Source organism: Netta rufina (assembly GCF_964035555.1).
Source record: "Netta rufina genome assembly, chromosome: 1".
Taxonomy (NCBI): domain Eukaryota; kingdom Metazoa; phylum Chordata; class Aves; order Anseriformes; family Anatidae; genus Netta; species Netta rufina.
In genome coordinates this window covers 92,709,325-92,732,453 of record NC_140123.1, presented here as the reverse complement: position 1 = coordinate 92,732,453, position 23,129 = coordinate 92,709,325, and the positions used below count along the sequence as shown (strand labels likewise).

The 23,129-nt window shown below is 41.2% G+C and overlaps 1 protein-coding gene across 1 annotated transcript in view; it reads left to right on the top strand.

Annotated features, from left to right (window-relative positions):
• UMODL1 (uromodulin like 1) overlaps positions 1-12,441 on the top strand; it is a gene marked incomplete at its 3' end in the record, with an annotated part of 40,941 nt that extends 28,500 nt beyond the window's left edge. The window contains exons 13-20 of the mRNA XM_084298299.1: positions 767-980; positions 2,459-2,596; positions 4,348-4,799; positions 5,495-5,637; positions 6,491-6,727; positions 7,498-7,657; positions 9,940-10,024; positions 12,254-12,441. Of these exons, the coding sequence (XP_084154425.1) occupies positions 767-980; positions 2,459-2,596; positions 4,348-4,799; positions 5,495-5,637; positions 6,491-6,727; positions 7,498-7,657; positions 9,940-10,024; positions 12,254-12,441 (1,617 nt within the window). The remainder of the gene's footprint in view (positions 1-766; positions 981-2,458; positions 2,597-4,347; positions 4,800-5,494; positions 5,638-6,490; positions 6,728-7,497; positions 7,658-9,939; positions 10,025-12,253) is intronic.
• Between the last annotated feature and the right edge of the window lie 10,688 nt (positions 12,442-23,129).

Genomic DNA, 23,129 nt, shown 5'->3' with positions numbered 1-23,129 from the left:
TCCCTGCATGCGCCTGGGAGCCTTGCCCCATGATCGTCCTCCTGTGGGAGGAGATCTTCCCGTGGGCAGCTGCCCTCCAGAGGTACCTGGCTTCCAAGACTGGAAAGGGAAGAGGATGAATACACATCTCCAGTCTGTTTCTCTCTCTCGTGTCTCCATCCAAAGTGGAGGCAAGGAGGCTGAAAGCCTCAAGCAGAGCCATGTTTTCCCATCCTGCAGAAAGCCGACCGTCCTGCTCTCCTCTGTGGTCAGGGAGGCTGCTTCTGGGGCTACCATGACTAAGGCCCAGCGTGCTTCAGCAAAGGCAGTGTTTTCTCTCTTAGGCCGCTAGAGATTTGCAAGGCTGCTGTGTACAGACTGTGAATTTTATTGATTTCTCAACAGGTTTAGTGGTGGACTTGGTAGTGCTACATGGTGGTTGGACTTGATGATCCTGAAGGTCTTTTCCAACCTAAACACTTCTATGATTCCTGCAGTTTCCTCCCTCTCTTTCTGTTTTCAGAGGCCTTTGCAAGGACCTGTGCCAAATGGCAGATGAGGTATCTTAATCACTTATCTTGTTTAATGCTCACAGCTAAATATACACCATTTCCTTCAGCAGCTGTAGAGTGGAAATGTTATAAACGAGAGTGATTTTTCTCCTGCTCCCCTCCAGAGTATGAAGTGCAATTGTAATGCATAATATTACCATTTGGGCATTGTACAATGCCAAAACTGTAATTACTTCTACCTGCCCATTTTCACATGCATTTTGTTTTTATTCCAGGTACATAAATCTCTGCCCCTTGAGGTCCTTCAGCAGGTGGATGCTGGTCTGATTAAAGTGCTGATAACTGGTATTACTAATGGGAGCACAGTGGTAAGTTTCCATTTACTGATTGCAGAAGATGTGGATATCTACTACATCATCACCACTTTTCGCGATGCCTTTGAACACAGCTCCTATTTCACAGTTGACAAGAGCAGTCTCTCCATAAATGGTAAGGAGCAGCTTATATCCCAATAGTTCTTCTGTTAGAAAGATGATAACACCTATTATTATTCTGTATTTTTTGATGTGAAAACATATGTTTAACACTCAGTTGAGACACCATTCTCTCTCTATCACTTCTGCTTAGCTATCCAATATGCTTCTTCAGAGAACATCAAAAGATAGAATAAGAAGCGAGGTACACCGGACCGAAGCCAAGTAGCTTTTTTGTTTATAGCTGGTAATAATTTTATAGAGAAGATGATATGGAGATATTAGAAACTGTGGTCACAAACTGAGGGTCTTACAATCTACCAGTGGAAACAGGTCCACGTACACAGACATAACTAGCTCTGTTTAAATTTATTTTGAAACTCATTACCCCCTTCTTTGCACTGATAATTTTGCATGAGATAGAAACCAAGGAACAAATAAATGAAAATGTGAATTCCTGCACTGGGAGTGTGTGTTTCCCTCAGAAACCTGTGGGCTGGCAGTTCAGACGAAAGTACACAGCTTACCAAGATCAGCACAATGGCTTATTGTAAAACCTCATTTTCTTTATAAGTGATTTAAGTCAGTAACAATAAAAATTAGTCTTCTGACTAAGTGCTGTTGAATCCTGTTCTACAAATCGATGTGTCATCTCTGAAAACAAGTATCAAATTCTATATCCTCAACATGATAAGTTTCTCCAAATATTATTGTTATAGCCTGTCAAGTAAAATCTCAGGCAAAATGACAACAAAAGCATGTATATGGCCTATCCTGTACATTTTCTCTGCTTGTTATCCTTACAGCTGTGAATGTGGAAAGTTGCATATTATATTAATTAGTAAAATTGTGGTTATTTCATGCTTTGTGGAGCGCCTGCCCCTTGAAGCTGTTTTAGAACAGATGGCTTGTTTCAGGGATAGGTCCCCATAGAGCAGGTGCTTGGTTACTGCTGCTTCCTGAATCTCGTTGATGGTGGTACATTCATATCTGAGCAGCAGTGATTAGGCCTTAGGAACAGAAAGGGAAAAAAAAAACATATTTTTTCTTTCGATTAGATTGCAACTTGGTCAAGTCAGACAGACCCCCTGCTTTCCAAACTGCTTCATTCATGCTGGGCATTTGTTAACCACCTCCTCAGGATGGTAGAATGGGAGAGGCAGGTGGTGGTGGTGCTAGAAATGTTGCCCTGGGCTCTTGGTCAGTTTAGAAGGATATGAGCTCTGCAGTGGGGTACCTACTGGGGTACAGTGAGCATCTGCTAAGCAGCACTGACAGCACTGCTGCTGGAGGGTTATGCCAGTGTCTGTGCAATTAGGCTGTGCTTCCAAAATCCCACCTCTTCTACACCCAGCAGCTACCTGACACCTACAGTAGAGTTTCACATCTAAGAAGTGCAATTCTACCATGATATCATGATGATATGATCATGCTCCTGTTTCAGAACCAACACATTCTCATTTGTATGCTCTCCACCTTAAATATACCCAACAGATTATGATGAATGCAAGAGTGAAGAAGATGACTGCTCCCCAGATGCATCATGTTATAACACACTCGGGTTTTACCAGTGCAGTTGCAATGATGGATTTGCTGATGTGCATCCAGAAAGGCCTGGAAGAAACTGTGAAGGCAATTTTTTTTAAATTATTATCTAATGGCTAACCTAATTCTTAGCATTATTATCTTTATTGGATCAAAGTCACACTTGCCAAAGGCCTTGAAGTTTGTGAGGGATTAATTTGGTTTGTTGTATTCAACTACATCCTAATGGAAGGAATCTTGCTGTGGATTTAAGCATTTCTGACTTGAATAATCTGTCATGAGAGTTATTATATTAATATTTAATGCTGTCTTTGTAAGATAATTATAATATTTCAATTTTCTCATATGTGCCATTAAAAGTAGATATGATTATCAGGAATGTTAATTACTTCCATTAGCAGTAGCAGAGGGGATAGCAGAGATAGCTGAGATAGCAGAAGAGGTCATAGAAAGCAGGTACGGAGTATGACCTCTGTATTGCCTCAGGGACAAAAAGTTAATACAGTGTTACAGATGAGTGTTTTGCAACAGTCAATTCATCTAGTTTCTTCTGTCTTTCCTTGAATCATTTGTTAGCTGACATGTAATGAGTCTTCAGGTGTCTAAATTCTTTTAGGTTTCTTCTGTAATTTGTACTTGTTTTTGTAACCGCAGTGATAACATACTCATTGGCTGAAGTCACAAGGATTTGTGAACTGATTCCAGCCTTTGCTCAGTTTTGTTTAACCAACACATTTAGTAGTGTGACAATGACTTTTTGGGGAAGTCAACTTGAAAAGAACCCGGAATTTTTTGTCAACTTACATTCAAATCAGCATCTTTTCAGTTTGGGGCATTCCTGAAAGGTGGGGAGCTCCAGAAGGACATGTGTGTATATATATACACACACATATATATACACGCATATATACACATATATATATTGCTTGGGAAATAAATGTAAAAAACTGCTTAAGAGATTTTATTTTTTTTTCATGCAATGAGATACATCCTGTTCCACTGCAAATTGAGTTTATTATCTGGGTGCGAAGTCAGATACTTAGGTGGTTTCTACTGCCAAAGAGCCATGGTAACCCCAGAGCCTGTGCTGGAAGCAGGATGTTTGGCATACACATTGATCTCTGCTTCACCATTTCCTCTGTTCACTTTCTTACTGGAATCATTAAAGATTCCTACCAGAGCGTTTGTTCAACTCCCTGCTGTATCTCTCAGGGTACATGTGTGCAATATGGGCCTGCTACATAAGGTTTGTTATGTATGTCACCCCCAAAATGGTGTCTCCAAAGCATTCAGGGTCGTATATTCTGAATACCAACTTCTTACAAGCGGGGCCATTTTTTTTAACAGGCTCTGTTCCTGTTTGCATCCCATAGCCTGAAGTGTGCAGTCTCCCACAATACTAGGCAAAAATATATGAACGCTGCTCAGCGACTTGCAGTTGTGGATCTTCTGCAAGCACTGATCATCCAAAAGGTGTACGTATGAGCTTTACTCAAATGCATTAATTATTGCAGTTCTCAGGAAATAAAGCACTTAGGCTTTTCTCACTGATACCTTATGTATCTCATGGGCTCTTTCTTAAAGAACAAAACCAGAAGCAAACAAGCAAACAAAAGCCCTAGCCAACCAATCAACCAAACAAAAAAAAAGAAACAGCCACAGCTTTGACAGCAGGTAGAGCTGGTTAAAACAAGACAAAACAAAACAAAAACCAAACAAAAAAACAACAACACAGAAACTAGGAAACTGTGAATTTCCTCATATGTGTTTGCTTTTACCTTATGAAATCAATCTGAACCTGTAAATTACATCAGTCCTTTATTTTTGGCACTCTTCAGCATTTCCTCCCAGCCAGGAGGCAACAGAGATGGACAAGAAACCTGTACCCAGCACAGTTTTACCTACAACGTATTTGCAGACTTCGACTCCTGCTTCCTTCCTTGCTTCATTAAACTTCTCTAGTACTGAGCACATGGAGGACACCAAGTTCTCCAGTGTGGTGCTGCCTCCTCTCACCACAGATCCTGCATCAACTCCTGATGTTCCTCTTCAAGCATCTCCCGTCCCCCTTGTTAAACCTGCCCAGGAGATTTCCATTAAAGATGCGGTGAGAGTGTTTTGTGAAATTGAGAAGATTGTCCTTGCCATCCAGAAGGGATTTTTAGATCAGGAATCCATCCCTGAGTCCTCCCTGTACCTAGGGGAGCCTCGCTGCAACGTGAGCATCAGCAATGGCACTCATGCTGTGCTGCAGGCTGGCTGGAGCGAATGTGGCACTGAAATTGAGACCGTAAGTCCCCTGAGACAGGGAATGCAAAGAAGTCCTTAAGATTTCTTTTTTTGCTCTCTTGGATGGGGAGTGGAGGGAGGGGAGGGGCTGAGGGACAAGGACAGTTCCTTAGCTAGAAATACAGTCTATTAGTTGCTGAAATGTTGGGCAACATAGTTCATGTTTCCAGTGTCTTTGGAAAAAGAAAACTTCCTGTAAGTGGAAAGTTACCCCTCTGTTTGGGTATGGGGGCAAGCAAGAAAGAGAAAGGCATCTTTGGGGTCAGGCAGGAAGGTTCTAGTGTCTCTCCCAACTGAGACCCATTTCCCATACCTGTCCGGGTTCCCCCTGCAGCTGTCTCAGAAGCTTCTCTTTTATTAAGAGCAATCTGAGCATCATATTTAGAGAACACCCCATTTGTTCCCAGTAATGGGGACAAAAATTGATGGCTGCTTCTATGGATCCCAAACCAAACTCAGAACATGCCGAAGTACACAAAATCCCTTGTGGATCAGTGATCATTTCAAATTGAGGAAAAGGAGGAAGGCTGATGGATTATCATTGCTTAGCTCTACAACAACAAAGATGCTGGAAGTTTAATCTGTTTGAAGAATGGAGAATTCCAAAGTCCTTGAAGCTGCTAAGCCTGTAGCTCTGATGTACCTGTAGAAACAGTGGTGTTCACAAAGTTGTGCTTTCTTCTTTCTGTGTTCCAGAATGAAAGTAATACCACAGTGAAAACCATACTCCGGAATGACGCTTCTGCTCAGGGAGTGATCCACCACCTAAAAGTTGCCAGTCCCATTCACTGTGTGTTTCAGAACAATCTCTTGACTTCCTCTGGATACACTGCAGAGGGGTAAGGAATATCTCCCTCTGCTTTGAAATGCTGGTGCATGACGCAGTGCTGCTGCATGGGAGAGATCTCCCATCTTTCCCCCCTTTAAGAAAGGGGTCGTAGCTGGATCCACTGACAGTACTTGCTGTGCTGAACAGTCTGCCTTCCTAAATGTCCCATTCTCAAGTGATCCCTGCTATGTGCTTCCATCATACTCCATCTAAAGTGGCAACAGATCCAACAGCCACCAAGCTCGGCCATTGCCCAGCTAAACCACAGGTGAAAATAAAGCCTTGGGAGCTACTGGTGCAGCCTTGGGAGGCAGGATTCCTGCTCTTTGCCTTCCTGGGCAACCACATGTAGCAATAAGAGTATTCACCTGCTTTTGAAACATAACAATGATGTCTCATTTCAGATGAGGCAGGCATAGAGACTGCTATGTGGGTGCTAGGTTTGCTGCTGAGGATGACAAGTTTTAACTCCTAATTTTCTCATACTTACTGTTCAGGTTTGTTCCTTTTCCTTAAATTTCTTGTCTCTTGTCTTCAGCACTAAGCTTTTACTTTCCTTATTTGAACTTTAAGGCATCTCATAGTCTTGTTCTCCTTCAGGTGCACTCAAATATTTCTACCTGCTCAATTTGTGTTGCCAAGACATTATGCCATCTGTTTTCTCCCTTTTTCATTTCCATGCTTCCTACCATCCCATCTGAGAACTCAATACATTTTCACTTTTTTTCTCTTGAACACTGCCCTAGCATCTTGGGCGTCTTTCACTACTTACATGTGCAACAGGTGGAGAAACAGGCACCATTTTATGACTTACAGAAACACTCCAACTTGTGATCTTTAAAAGTGGTTACTCCCTGTTTCAGAGTTTACACCATTTTTGAGGATTTACATGGATCTGGGCACTTCAGAACAGAAATGCAGTTGTTTATTGGAAACTCCCCAATACCAAAAAACTTCAGTGTCTCTGCCAGTGATGATATACTGATTGAAGTGGGGATCCAGAGAGCAGACAGCAAGCTGAAGGTGGTCCTCACTGACTGCTGGGCGACTCCGACTAATAATTCAGTGGATCCCCTCTCATTTACTTTTATCAACAACAGGTATAGCAAACACCACTTGCAAATATAATGTGCCCTACATTGAATGGTACTGACTACGGATGTGTTATATTTTAAATGCCTTTTTTGAGTGTTTTTGTCATTCATATACACTGTCCCTTACCATTTTGACTGGCCACACCTTCTTTGAACCAGGAAGGTAGGCATGAAAAGAAAATGTTTTCAAAGTGGAATGTGGTAGCTGTTTGAGTTTGGTTGTCTTCCCCATAGTTTTGTAAAGGCGTTGTACATTTGACCAAAAGAAATAGGTGGTTTTCATGGGCAATAGGGAAAGAACTTTTGACATATGGGCGTTTCACCCATATCTCCGTGATTTGGATATTACCAAGAGCTTATGTAACTCTTTCACTGAAGGTGTAAGTTGGTTGATTCCTGTGTGTTGTGACTCACAGACAGTATTAATGCAGTTTCTGGTAAAAGAGGCTTGTTCCCGTCTGGATCCCTGATTTTACCCTCATGCCATGTCCCCTATGCTCATCCTTCACCTTAAAATACAGGATAGTCCTTTTACTCAGTAACAAAAGCTATTCCTTTTAATATATTGTTAGTTTCACTTTTTGTTTGGTGAAGCCAAATTCAAATCCTTCTTTCTATCACTCTTTCCCTTTTGCAACTCTGCAAAGTGGACGTTTTTTGCAAACTCTGGAGTGTGTGGCTGTGGCTTTTTAAAGGAGTCTTACAACCTGAGTTAAGTGCTATAACATGTCTTCTATAGCCCTACCTGATATTGTGTTTTTTCTCCTCCTTTTCAGCTGTCCTATCCCAAATACGTACACCACATTGCTAGAGAATGGGAATTCAAGCAAAGCACAGTTTAAGCTGAAAATTTTTTCCTTTGTCAACAATTCTGTAGTTTACTTACACTGCAAAATTCGTATTTGTATGGAGACACCAGGAAGCACCTGCAGGACGGTAAGGGTTTTGCTATGTGCTGTTTCTCTCTCCTTTGCCGTGCAGTCCGTTTGTGGAACTGAAGGAGTCATGTTTCCAAACAGGGTTTCAAATAGCTCCTTCATCCCCTCCTGAGAGCAGGGAGGAGTGGGAAAGGACCATAGCCATATGGAAGCATCCCCCTTTCTTCCTGTTCCTCATTCTTGTAGTGAAAATCATGGAGCATGCACAGAAACGGGTGTCAGAAAGTTGTGGGACGTGAGGACTGAACCCTTCACCTCTGCCTAGGGGTGGCCAGAAGGTGATGAACAGAAGTTACAGTGAGAAAGGCTGTTAGAAATGTTCCACCTCAGATGGACATGCCACAGAAAAAAACTATCACCCTTACTGCCAGTTTCAGTGGGAAAGTCTGACCAAACTTATTTAGGATGTCTTTCTATCCTTTCTATCCTTTATCTATCCCCTAGGGATTTGCTCCTCCAGGTTAGAGTTTAGGTGCCAGGGAGGAAGCACCATGGCATTAAGTTTCCAGGGCTGTGAATCCAATAGAGTTTAACAAGGCTTTTTAAAACCCTGTTGCTTTTGAAGTAGGAAACCAAGCACTGTTCTCATAAAAACTTCAGTTCCTAGTTGTCTTCCTACTGTGCTCCAAAGCATTTTTTTTTGTTGTTTCTTTTATTTCTAAGTAAGTGATACACACTGCTTAATCTAAAAATGTGTTGCTACCATGGCAATAAATGAAAATAATAATAAATCAGTTTTTACTGATTTTTTTTTCTTTATAGCTTATGCACAGGAATTCTCCCCTCCTTCTGTCAGCCTTCCTGTGATTTTTTTTTTTCTGTCAAGGATGTTTTCATTAACAGCTTGCTGCTTCTCCATTGTTTAACACTTTCCTTTAGCTCTAAATAACTCAGTTTAAGCTCATTATAAAGTAGCCAATCTCTTCCTAAAAGGTTCAAAGTAGCCAGCAGAAAATGCTTGTTTCCTTTCTCAAAGTACAAAGCTTCCTCCAGATTAAAAAAAAATAATAATAATAATAAAAAAGGTAGGAACAGGACACATGACTGACAGATGGAAAGATGGCCCCAGGTTTCAGAGCTGATTTTGCGTGTTAAAAATCAGTGCACGAGCAATTCCCATGCTATGCCCCCATGGAGGAGGTGGATCCCTCCCTAGGTTCATGGTGTGGCTGCTCAAGCAGTGTCCTGCACAGCTGAGGAGAGACACTGGTAGGTGCGAGGCAGGGGAATAAGAGGGATGGGCTGGACATGGTTTGTGTGAACTGCTGTTGCTGCTGCAAGGAATCAACCAAATGCTTTTCTAGGAGCTACCACGTTTGCTGTTAGGGCAGGCTGTAGCTGCATGGATTAGAGTTTAGGAATTCAGCTAACTGAAGGCCTGGCTATGAGCTGCATTACAGGGGTCAGTGACAGGGTAATTGTTGCCCAAGATGAGGCCTAGAGGTCTGATGAAGGTGGACATCTGCAGTAAACAAGGCACAGCAGGGTTAATCAGTGAAGCCCTCTTGCTTCCTATATTCTATATTATTCATATAGAATTGGAGAAAAAAAAAAAAAAAAAAAAAAGGAGGAAATATATAGTTCTTTCTCCTGCACAAAATTCATCCCATAAGAAAAGTTTGAGTATTCAGTATCTTAGGTAGAGATTAAAACATTACGTAGACAAGTACTGGGAAATCTATTCAAGGGCAGGCCAAAGTTGCAGCTACAAACCAGTAGTTCCCAGATGAGTAGTGCACATATTTCTGAAGAGCTGTGTGTTGTTTTCAAAGGACACAACTTGGCAGGGGGTGAATGTTGCCACTGCTGATCCTGGTGCTGGTTGTAGGATCTGCCGTGCCTGCCATGGGCAGTAGAAGCATCCAAGCAAAAATGTTTGCAAAACCCTGGCATATAGAAATAGTGAGAAATTTATTCTCTCATAACCACAGGGTGATTTAGGTTGGAAAAGACCTCAAAGATCATCTAACCCAACCTTTAAGCTTTCTCCAAAACAAATGGAGAGTTAATGAAAAGAAAGAGGTTGTCTATGTGAAATGTCTGTTCACAGCAGTGTTTTCCAGTGTTTCTAAATAGAGATCTTAGATTGATGTTTCCCTAATGCTATTTCTTTTGAACTTTCATCTGGGGGCTCATTTCAGTGAAACTAATACATAACATTAAGAAACAAAAACCTCAGTGGGTCAGAACAGCACTGGGCTTTCCCATACTCATCTGAAGGCTTTGTATCATTAATTAGTCAGCCATGTGACTTGTTGGAGTCTGACTTGGTTGTTGCAGAGATGCCACGCGGCTCGATCCCTGAAAACCGGTGAAATCATCGCTACCCACAGAACATCCTGGGGACCTCTGTGTAAATCTGCGGGTGAGTTACAAATAGATGCCTGCAAAAATTGGACACTGAGTAAACACCAATATTAAGATTCTTTATCGTTTGCACAGGAATCTGAATGCCTGTTGAAACAAAACTCTCTGTGTATTTTTCCAAGGAGGAGAAGTTCTCACTGAAGCCATGTGACAGTGTGGAAAAGCGTGTGCCCTCCTTGATGAAGTGACTGTCAGGTTATCAAGGGGGATGAAAGGGAGAGGAAAAAAGTGTAGCTATTTGCACAGGATAGCAAGTGCAACAGCCACAAAATCAAGCAGTAATTACAATTGTAAAGTGCAAAAGCTGCTTTCATCTCTTAGATTGCAATCAGTTTTTCTGGTTTACCTTACACCATTCTTAGACCATGGTTATTTTGAGATCTGAAGCCCAAAATCAGACGAGATGAGATTGCATTGCCATGTTTCCTCAGACTCCCTGATACTGATTTCATTATTACTGTGAGGGAATGTGGCAGAGCCTAGCTGATACACAGCACCTTGGTTAATCTGGCAGAGCGGTGCAGTACAGGTTAATAGCGAGCGAACATCAGCTCTGTGTACAAGCAAGGTCTAATTTGTTATGCTTCTGCCCCTTCTGCACTTACCCCGAGTGATATTTTCAAGTACAACTGCTGCCGCTAACATTTTCATTCATTTGGCTTCCTCCAGCCCTTTGCATTCATATTGTGTTAACATAAAACACTAATTGAGAGTATTTGCACACAGCAACATCACAGTTTTAACACATGGCTACTGTCAATAGACAGAACTCACCCTCTTTCCTCTTGCTGGTTGCCTGTTCCGCCAGTCACTTAAGCTTTTCTGTCTGTGGAGATAGGTTAGTGATGGATTGATAATGGATCTGGGATATTTTTTTTCCCTCTACTGTAATGGCCACAATGTTCTTTTGGAACTTGAAACAGGCTCTGACTCAGCTTATTTTACTTTTCTTCCCTCATGTGTTAGTATTAGTCTGTTAGAATAGGCCTTCAGTGTTCATTTCTGGTTTAATTCTTTTTTTAAAAACTTAGAGATGAATACAGCTTTCTTTGTACAGCATTTGCAACAAGTAGATCTCACTCCCATTTGCACTGGAGACCCTGATGCATTTCTAATGCTGAAGAATGGCCATCACACAAAAGAAAATCTGGTGAGGGGAGCTTTGTTTGGGTGGCAGGACAGCAGTACAGCAAAGCTGTAGCCTTGTGGTGCTACAAGATGTAGCCTTTTTTTTTCTTTCCAGTTTGGATATTTGTATTGCATTTTAAGTGGGAGGCTAGACATAGGCAGTGATACCCAGATCTGTGTTGAAGGAGACAATGTGAATTGCTATGTCAGGTAAGCTGCTGCAGTAAAACATGAAGTCCTAATGGCTCTACCTATACTGCTTGCCACATACTATAGGAAAGACCACTGATACATTACATTCAGGAAGTCCTGTCCTATCTGTGTTGGGCTACGGACTTATCATTTTGACTGTGCATCTTCTTTTTTAATTCCTTTGTTTGATACCAAAATTCAAAATAGGCACAAATATATTGTGCAACACTCCCTTGGCCTGTCTTGGAATGATCCCTGGACATTATGTAGCTAGGGCTCTGCTATCATGTGCCTCCATGGCTGCTGACAGGGCCGTTTGGACAAAAATCTTGTTTCTAATTACTGGCATATATGCATCGTTACCTGTCTTCTGTGCAACTCAGGTACTGCACAGGTGGTTGGCTATATGAGTGCTGTCCTGTAAACGTATGCAAAGAGATGCTTTTGCAGGTACATCGAACGCTCACAAGAATAAATTAGAAGTGTGCAAGAGTGTATGTGTAAACAGAAATAGAGGTGTAAGAAGCCCATGGTGACTTCAGTGTGGCTCCAGTGGCTGCACTGGCCAGATCTCTACTTACTGGAATGGGAGCCTAGAGACTCAGAACACACAGAGAATTCTTCCCTAAATGTTTTGTGTTTAAAGAAGGTTTACCCATGAGATAAATGCAAATCATGATTTTTTAACAATCACAGATGAATGAAGGACTGTGGCTCATAGGCCTTTTCATGAGAAGTACCTTCCCCAAAAGACTGAATCAATGCTGTATCATAGCTCTGGGCTTTAGCACACATATTGGTTAATCTGTAGGCAAGATTATACTCCTTGACTGTCTTTTTAGCTCTGGAAAAAAATAATAAATAAGAGTTTCAAAGCTTCTGTTTTTAACCTCTTTCTTTTTTTTAGCATCTGATTCAAACACAGAGAAGGAGTCCGGGATGGGAGTTGGCTACATCATCCTTATTGCTATTGCTGTGTTTGGCTTTGTGGTGGGAGTTGTGAGCCTTGTCATTTTCCAGTACCAGCGAAAGATGGGAAGATACAACTTCAGAATCAAGTCTGACAACTTCAGCTACCAAGTGTTCTACAATTAGTGATTTCCAAGTTACCAGTAAGTACTGAATCATGGAAAATTACTTTATTTAGCTCTTTAGCTCTTCCTGAAATGGTTAAATATGGCAGATGAGCATCCTCTACTTAAGGTTATTTGAATCTCCTGTCCATTTAGTTGTGGGTGAAAATCATAACAATATGAAGTTCCCATTATTCTTGCCTGTTTTCAGATGCTGCAGAACATGGAGGAGGAGGATAATTTTATCTTCCTCATCTTCCTTCATGGCTTTAGTCTCAGTCATAGTAAATGACTGGCAACTTTTGAAGAACCATATAGATAACCATATCCACAAAAAGTATGTTGCTTTGAGTTTTGGATCATGGATTAGTATAATAAAGGAGGAATACTTTGCCACTCTCTTTATAAGTCTGCTTCAGAAGATAATTTGCTTTAGAAGTTATCCCTTTCTTCAAAAGCTTGGGTTTCATTTTATTTATTGGAGGGGCTGTTTTTCAAAAAGAAAAAAAAGGTGGAATACGACACATAAACAACGGCAACTGTTGCTAATGTGCAAGTGGTGCTTGCAATTGCCTGCAGAGAGTCTGAAAAGACTTTTCTGAGTAGTTAACTACTACAACAAGTTCTGCCTCTGCAATTTAAAAATTTAACACTTTTCCAGAATGCTGTAGGATTCAGCACTTTTTTTTTCTCCTTTTTTTTTTTCCTTTTTTCTTTTTTTTTTTTCTTTTTTTTCTTGTGTGATATCTAGCTGCTCACCACAGTTTGTATCTTTGTGCCTTTAAGAACAGGAAAAAGAGGTTAGAAAGCTGGCTTCCTGGAAAATAATACCTAACATTGCTTCACAACTCAAGGATGTTTACTGCGGATCTGATCTCATTTTGTTCCTGGGCAAGGGCTTATTTGACAGTGTTGCCACAGGTGGCGAGTAACTCTTTCCTGATGGAGGCCTCACACATCACGACACAGCTGCCATGCCCGCAGCAAATTCATTAATTCACAGGCTCATCGTGATGGTATTTGCAGATAACAGTTTGTTTCACTGGGTGCAGTGACTCTTAAGAAAATGACAGAGAAAGGACAGGGAAGCCAGTATCACAGCTGCCTATTTGCAAATTCTTGAATAGCCTATTTCCCCATGTCTTATACTACAAAGATCACCTTCTGGAGTCATTTGTGGGCAGCTTCTGTGAGACCTCTGTAGGTGAGGATGATGCTCTGATTGCTTCCTGAAACCTGGGCAGGGCTGTCAGTTCGGAGCCTGAAGGGAAAGCACCCGGGGCATCTTGTTGCAGCCTTCAGCGATACAGGTCCCACTAGGGAGCCATAGCCCAGCTCAAAGGGCATATCTAGGTCCATTAAATTAAAACCTATACATAAAGCCTCTGAGTCTCTCTACAGAGAGAAGACTGGCTTGTTGTTACTTATCATTCTGCACTCTTGGTCATGAGTGATTGCAATACTTGATATTAATGGCAATTAAGGAGTTATACAATGAGGTTGTAGCATAAAGGATATTTTCATGCTTATAATGTTTATATATAATCTGCATGTTGGAATCTCAAGTTATAGCTCCTTTTAGATACCAGAACAACTCATCTCTCCTTCCCTACGCACCTCACTGTCTTTGTAAGGTAGTTCATTACATTTCTTAATTGCAATTTATTTTTTTTCCTAGTTGGAAACTGGCTATGTGTCTCTTCACAGAGAATTGAAGCTTGTCTTTACTCAGCATTTGGCTTTCATTACTCTTCATGATGGTAGTTACAACTGGTTGCAACACTGGCTCTTCCAAATTAATGTCACAAGTAAAAGGCTTCTGTATCCCTACTTTTTGTTGTTGTTGTTGTTAGCAAATTGGCTTTTCCCTAATGTCCAAAGAACTATTTGTGACTGCAGCTCCAGGTTGAAATCAATTTCCTTGGCAGTTTCTCCATGGAAAAAAAAATACAAGGGGAAAAGGAGGGACTTCACAGTTCTCTACTAAAGTTCCAAGATTTGCTGTCCCACTGTGCCATTTTTCCCCTCTTGGCATCACTTGTGTCGTTACTACTCACAGATTTGTGTTTCTATAAATATTCCAGGAAGTAAATCAGCAAACTCTTTGAGAGATCTCATTTTTACTTTGTTGTTCACTATTTACTTAAGGTGAGGTTGAAACCTTGAGCTGCAGCAATGTTGAAGACCTAATTGTGCAACGCCTTAAGTATACAGAAGCTGAAGAACAAGTAGTTGATTTGCCACAAAATAAAGAAAAAGGCATCATGAATCTGTGGCTTAGCCTGCTCAGTATGTTCTTCAGCATGAGTTTTGAGATTTGATTGTAAATTCTTTAATTGATAAGGGTTTGGTGGGAAAAAAATAAATAAATTTGAGTCTGGCAGTTCATGTTTTTCCAGATAACTCAATTGGTACCTACCTATATCTGTTTAATTAGAGAAGAGTGATTGTGCAGTTGAGGTACAGTGTGTGCTGCCTACTGAAGTGAGAGCACTCCAATTGCAATACAGCAGATATAAATTTGAGCCGTATCTCATCTGGCTGCAAGACCCTACCACTACTGCAGCAGCAAAGGTTTAGTTTCCGTGCTCCATTGGATACCACAACAATCTGTTCAGCTGGATAAACCGGAACAAAAATCTCCACAGAGTGAGCAGCTCTTGCAGGACTCCTTCCTGGGGTTGGAAACAGCAAGTTGGAAAGCATTGGAAATCTGCTTTTCTGTCTCAGTCCAATTGCTGTTAGGTACTAAGATAACCAGGTAAAGATTTGGCCTATGTTTTGTAAAATGTCAGAGTGGCTGATCTTGGAGGTTTTACCTTGAAAATCTGTAAGTTAATTTCATTGTCTTTTCTTTGCTGAAATATCATTTCCCAGATCCTGGTATAAAAATAAACAAATAAATAAAATCACTTGGCTACAACTTATTAATTAAACTGCAGTTTAACTCTGCAATTTTAAGGTTTGATGAGTGCAACCATTAACTTTTTATTATGTATGAGTCTCCTCGCTTTTGCTGTTTGCTCTCAAATATACATTTACCTTCTGCACACAATGAAAGAATAATTTATTTTACTAAACGTATTTTTCTAGTTTACAGTACTTACAATTGTAAACTGCCTGAAAGTGACAGGACTAGAAATTTGCCTATTGATTTCAGTGGAGCAATGCTATTTACAAAAGCTGAGCACTAGTCTTCAGATTGAAATGCAAAGCAAAAGCTTCTGTTCGATACCTTTCATGCTCAGCAGAAACTGATATTGTGACTATCTGAATAGCTTTGTCTTTGTGTCTTAATAAAAGCACTCTCATATCTAATTGTTGATTTTTGTACTGTTATTTTTTTCTCTCACGAATTAGCAATGGGCATTAAGACATGTATTGTGTAAATGTGGCAGCTTCTGAAGAACTGTTAAAGTATTAGCATAATGTTCAAACATCACTCACAATGCAACACATGACCTTATCCAAACACCATTGGTCCGCAAATACCAAGGACCAAACATGTACGCTTATGCTTACTGAAAGTCTCTTTCTTCACCATTGCAAGGGACAAACATATTTTCAGTTTTATGGCTTGTGGTGAAGACAAACAAAAGAGTATTCACCATTCCCAACCCAATAATAGAAATCTAGTACTGTGGTGATCCAGTCTGAAACTAGTGTCCCTGAGGATGTTGGTGAACTCATCTGGAGCCAAGAGTGAAAAGCAGGGAAAAGCATCAGCACTTGCTCCAAATGCTTGTTTTCTCATCTCTGTCACAAAAGGTGCCACCCATTTTCTTTATTCATCTTTTTTTTTTTTCCTGTCTGCTATCTTTCAGTGGCTAGCAGTCACTATTTTCTCAGCACCGTGTCTCCTTTTCATGCTGAGGCACAGAACAGGCTGTTTGGTTGAGGTATTACATATGAAGTGCAGTAGGATCCCTCTGTCCCTACTTATTTCACTCCATCTGCTGCTCTGACCAGGTTTGATATCTTTGGAGGACTCATTTTAGACACTGTGGGCAATTCCCCACACCAGTGCCTGGGCACTTTTACCAAATATGTAGTTCTGCAACCAAGGAGAACTCTTTTGGAGGAGCAGCACTGACCCTCTCCCCTTTCCAGTCTGCTGCTGCCTTTTGCTCTGGTAAGGAAGAACTGGCTCTAGAAAATTACTTGAGACAATTAAAAATGTGTAGAAATAAAATCTGAAGAGTTAGCTTTGACCTTTTACTTTATTTCCTGAGAAGCATTTTAGACCAGCAGTATGCGTGCCTAATGTCTCCATTGTTCACCGAGAAAACCATATTGCTGACACCTGATGCAAAACACGCATCATTATTCCTTGCTCTCACGTTATAATGTTGCCAAACTCCGGTCCCAGTAGGGTTAGAAAAAAGCTGAGATAATTGGAAACTTTCCTTGTCCATTAAAATATAAAGGAGTGGATTTTTCAATGCCTGTTTGGAAAGTTTTCTTGTAGGCTGAGGAAGGAAACAAGTTGGAGGAACTGAAAATGTTTAATTGCAATTGATCTAAAAACATGATGTTAGCTACAGTGTGACAGAAAGCTGAGAGCACAGAGCCTCCTAATGGCTTCTTTGGTCTGCTCAGCAAAACATAGTTTGTCCTGGGGCCTGTCTTGCAGGACTTGCAGCAAACAGACAGCTGAGTAGTATCCTTGTTATAGAGGTGCTGCCTTTCAAGGTTTCTCTCTTTTTTTCTACAGACTACATCAGGCTAGGGTTTTCAGGGTATCTCTGTTGTTTTTTTTTTTTTTTTTTTTCAAATCCCCTCCCTCTCGCTGTGTGGACAGCTGCCACCTTATACCAAAGATGCTCTTGGTTACATGGTCTGCCAGGGCAAAACACAGGGCACTTGTCAGTGCAGCACCATTTCACGTGCTGTAAACACCCCTGAAAGCCCTCTCTGCCTTTTCTGTCCTTCTTTTTCCAAAATGGAGAGTTTTTTTTTCCTCTGAAATCCACAGAAAGAAGAGTTTTAGAGACTTAATACAAATATAGTCACAGATGTGTACACTATAAGCAATCATGATGTAAGTATAAAAGGGTAACTGAACAACAGATGGAACATTTGGAGATGGGATGGAAAGAACAGTAAAGCATCAAGACAAAGAGGTTTTAATGCTGTGTTAAAATGTCAGTAACAAATCACTGGTGTAGTGCTTGCAATGAATCCAGAAATGTCTGCTCTTATGTCTACTATGTCTACATGTCTACTCTTTAAATCAGCTGGTGCTCAGCCCTTCCTATAACCAAGGCTATAAAAGTACTAGGATGGGCAGGGTAAATGCACGTTGCTGCCCAGTAACTGGCTTTGTTGACATGATAACTGTAAAGAATGAAAAAAGTTAGTAATTTTATCAACTTACCTTGGTGCGTGTTTGTGTGTGTGTTAGACGGGATTTTGCATGGTTAGGGATTGTACACATACAGTAAAGAGAGCTTGATTTGATCCCACTTTTTTTTTTCTTTTTTTTTTTTTTTCTCTTTTTCTCTCCCTTTCCATTCAGAGAAAGTTTGATAATGAATATTTGAGAACTTTCAGAAATTTACAAGTATTCATAGGCTTAGTTGAAGTAATAACACTCATTACAGGAGTGATTTTGTCTGTTTCCTGCTTTACTCTGGAAGTAACCCATTTCAAAAGAAAAGCGATATTTCTGTTTTACACTTTTATCCTGTGAAGAATGCAGTCTCTTGACAGTTGCTTTTCCTCGACTGTTTGGTCTGCTTTTGCTACATATAACTCTGAGGAGGGTCATAATTTATAGACAAGGAGAAGAGAAAATATGCCCTAGTTGGTTTATCAATGCTGCAGTGAATATTTGGCACCTTGCTAGATGGGACATTTCACTCTTTTACCTGCTAGATGTAGTCTTAGGGAAAATATATGGAAAAGTAGGAAAACTTGATAAAAACACTGAGTGTTGGGGAGCTCCAAGTACGCTGGCAGTATGGAGCTACTTTCACTGATAGTTGGAAGTGGATCAGGCAAGGTGCAGTAGGTTATGGGGTAGCAGTATTCTCAACAGGCTGACACCAATTCATCCCAACATACCAAGAAACCGCTCACTTCAGAACTGTGATGATGACTTCTCAATGCCAAGAAGAGACTGCATTTCTGGCAGAGACAGTTGGGTAAAATTTTCAGTTGGGTAAAATCTTTCCAGCAAAGAATATTGCTATATCCTTGGGAATGTACCGGCAGCTAATAACAATATTGACAGTGTGAGTTCTTCATGGTTTATGCTCAAGAGTGTTTAAACTTGTCAAATCCACTCAGGGAATACATGGCTTTGCCTCTTACACTGCCTAAAGCTTTGATATGAAATGCTGGCCACAAATAGTGCTCTCATTTATTAGCTGCTTTTGACATTTTGCACTCTGAAAGGATGAAGGAAGTGCTTCACCTCAGTATTTTCAACAAATATGGCTATTACTAGCACACACACATAGAAAGCTCTTGCATTTGTTCTGATGCCAAACCTGAGAGACTCACTGCCGAGTGTTACATATGAATAGCTTTCTTATCCAACTTATTTTTTTACCGAACAGCTTTTGCATAATGCAGGGCCAAACCAAACACCTCAGTTGTCATTTTTCAGTAAGGTAAAAGTCAAGAGTAACAGTTGAACAAGATGTGATTGCCTTCTGGAGCTGTTTTGTTTATGTCCTACGAGATTTTCAGCTGGCAGATAGTTTGAGGCTGCATTATGCAGTCCATTCAAAGATCACCTGACTTTTCCTCTGGAGATACTAAATAGTGCTTCCTGTTTCTTGCATTAGTCAGCATTTCTTTGACCCCCTGTTCTCTTCATCTTCTCTTGTGTGGCTACAGCTATGACATCTTATTCTTAAACAAGAGGAAGGCACATTTATTGTTGTACATGTGTATGAGAAGTATCACCTTGCAAAGTTTAGTCTCTCCTTGGAAAATAACATCTAAGTCTCATTTGACTTCTATGAAAGTCAATGCCAGTGTGACAGCATGCACAGGCTACGATTGTAGTCATATATTCTGGACTTCTTTTATAAGACAGTACTTTTGCAACTATTTAATTCTGACCATTGGAGGCTGCATGACCTCCCTGGAAAGATATGTGTTTAGTAACTTCCAGATTCATTATTCTTTAGTACTCCAAAATTAATTCCTTAAACTGTTATTTGTATTTTCATGGAGTAAAGCCAGGTATGTCAGAGAAAGGAACACCTGAGACTGCCTATGCTGTTGAATTCCTTTTTTGCAACCATATTTGGTGCTGTCTTCCCACTGACATGAGGAACTGATTTTTGTATCTTGTCTTGGTATAGTGCATCATTGCTTTTACTACTTTCAGTTTCCCAGCAAAGCACCAGCACAATTCATATTCATCCAGCTGCTGTGACTGTCTCAGCTTGTTGCCACTGGGTGCAAAGTGTGACACACATTGCCTCTCAGAAACCTTATTTATTCAGGCCTGTGCTCAGCTACTTAATTGGGCAGTGAGAAATCAGGAGATTATTAATGGGAGCAATGTAATTTGAAATTAAGACTAAGAAATGCAATTGATCTTAACATGATGGCACCTGGGCTTTTCAAAAGTGAGATGCTGAGTAAAAATGCAGGCTCCCTTCTTGGCAGCTCCTGATGCTTGAGGTCAGCCTGCATGTCAGCTTCCTGCTGGAGTTCCTGTTGTTTTTGGCAGACAATAGATGAAATGGGAGATCTGGTAAAGGACAGAACAAGCCCTTAAGTTGTTTCTGTGATTCAACAGTAGATTTTTCTTTTGTTAAAGAACGCATACCAGTGACTGTCAGCTGAACAAGATGTATGTGTCTTTTAAGGACATTTTCTAGGAGATTGCCTTCTTCCTCAGCACTCATCAAGGTACAAATAATACTGTCTTTTCCTTTAGTGCTTCCTCAGGGAGTGAGGTGGACCCATGGTCACCTGGGTCACTTATTCACACTTAGCATATTTGGCTACACAGGTTTGTCTGCACGCATGCATCTAGTTACACATATAATGTGAGATTACAGCTGCTGTATGAAGTAATTCATGGTGCCCTTGGAAACCATCCTTATATTAATTATATATATACATAAAATCTCATGGAAAGCTTTACTGCATTTTTCCTGCAAAAGGCCTTGACAGATGCACTGACTACAGCTGGGTGAGTTAATGTCCTGAAAGGTTTCATCTCTCTCTGGGAGTACACAGTGGTACTGCTCGCTATGCAGCCTCTGCTTTGTCCAAAGATGGTTTCAGAGAATCATGAATGACAGGCAGGCTTCCTCACGAAGCACTGCACATGCCTGTGTTGATTTTGCCAGCCAAGATGAAGGGCTGGGTGCCGACCTCTGGGCACGCAGCACGAGGACAAGGAGAGCAGCTGGAAGGAACCCGCTTGATGCTGGGCCCTACCCTGGCCAGGCAAGAGAAGCAGCTGCCTCCCCCCACTGCCGTGCCTGGATGAAAGCTGGGGCTGGCACCAGTGGGTGACTCACGCCATGCTGGTGGCCCTGAGCACGGCCGCGCCCCAGCCCCAAGGTGCTTCACCACAACATGGCAGCCCTGCCATGGCAGCTGGGGCTGGTTGCCCGGCTGGGCTCTGGCCTCGGGCTGTTTGCGGGCAGCTGGCCTGTGCAGCCATGGGGCCTGATATGGGGGAGCGAGGGGCAGCAGTGGGGAGAGGCATGGGCCCACAGGTGGGGCAGAGGCAGTTCCAGAGGTGGGCACCAGGGTTCCTCGTTTCAGCCCTCTGCTCCACCACAAGCACTGCTGCCTGTCAGGCAGAAATGGGAGAGATGGCAGTGTGGGACTCTGCGTGGGATCTTGGGACATGCGTCTGCTCACTTCAAAAGGGGAAAAAAATTTCCCCTTCATGTCAGCAGGAGCATACCCAAGTCTTAAGCTTCATCTTTTACACTTTGGCTTAATTCTCATCCTACTGTGTGACACCACAAAGTCGGCTTCCTCCTCTTCTTTACCAGAATCCATAATTACAAAACCAGGAGGAGGCAACAGAAGCACACATAATAAGGTAAGCCAGCTATGCATTATCCCTGGAGAAAGTGCTGTTGTTACACTGCTCCCCCACCACATGATTTTGTACTGCTAGTTTTTTCCTTCCTGGCAGAAGTGGTGAGTTGTTCAGTATTGGATATTAAAGTGTTCCGTTTTGTCATGAGAATTTTCTAGTGACTTGGAACATTATTCCTGTTATTTGCTAAGCAGGAGATGACAAATTATTAACTGTCCAAATGAGTTTGAAACCCTGCCCCAAACTTATCAATCAATGCAGTTTTATCTCCTGAATGTAGGGTATAAGTGGTGGGTAAATGATCTGATATAAATACCATGACATTTAGTACTAAGTGAACAGATCTTTGTTGGAGGATTAATCTTGCCATTTCTGAACCAGTCACTTTTAGAATTACAGTTAACAATCACCAGGGCTGAATATGGAAGAATTCCCATCCTTGCGAGAAAGCTGCTCAACTCCTAAAAGCTCTGGTAGGTACACGAGTGCATATTAGAAAGGGACAGTTTACTCTGTCTTTGTCTGGCCTAGGAAAATGGGGCCCTCTTAGTGAGATGTTTGCTAATCAGGCCTAAAAGACATGGAGGAAGGTTATCAATACCAGTGCTAATTGCCTCTAAAACTCACTAGGAAATTGCTGCCAGGGAAGCTGTGAGCACTTTTACAAGCCTTGTATTAACTCATATCCCAGGAAATACTTAGACCCTACAAACATATTCCTGTACCACTCAATAGGTGCCAGATACAGAGAGAATACCACAGGTTACCACGTTCTTTACCAGTAAACATTTTTTTTTTCTATCGTGAACATGTTTAATATTTTTGATAGAAACTACTTAACAGGTTATCCTTTCTGGCAGATTTTAAAACTTAATGACTCGGTGTGTCTTGGCAAAGTGCACTTATTGCTGTAGTATATTTGCCATATTTTTTGTGTCACATATATCTGTATTTTCTCAATATGTAGCTTTAGCCGTCAAAAGGATTTGCAGAAACATACACAGGAAGCTTATCATCAGTAATCTGTCCATGTGTAATACAGGAGTCAAACACAAAACATGTGAAGAGCTTCCTTTCCAGCTTTCTCTTCTGTAAATATCTTTTAGATCTATGCCAGTGGTTCTGACCTCAGAGAAGAATATTCTCACTTATTCCTCCACACCTTTTTAGACCTCTCCTTCACATAGCAATGGATATCATCATTTAGTTGTTTGCAATTTATTGCTGTTTGCTGTGTGTTTTCATCTCATAAATACCCAATGCCTATTACGGCCTTCTCTTTTTTTGTCCTGTGGCAAGCAGCAGATTCTATGCAATGCCATACAGATCAAAGGCTTCTTTACAGAGCTGGATACTGAGTTATTTTGATGCTTCTTCAAATGGAAATAGCTTCCATAATACGGATCCTGTTCTGTATCTTTAAGCTGCCAAAATGACTCTTCCCTTATTGCAGCCAGTGGCATGATTTGAGCATTTATGGTCATCTGGGTTGAAATCAGAGCGGGAGTGCATTAGAAATGAAGGGCCAAATTTTGGAGGGTGAGGATAGTGTGAGTGTTCTTTCAGGTGTCTTTACCTCTGCTGTGCTCTCAAATGTATTTTCTGCTCATCTCCATGTGATCTCTCTGTGTGGAAAGTACTGGTGCAATATTTTAGCTCTCTGAATTACTGCATTCTCG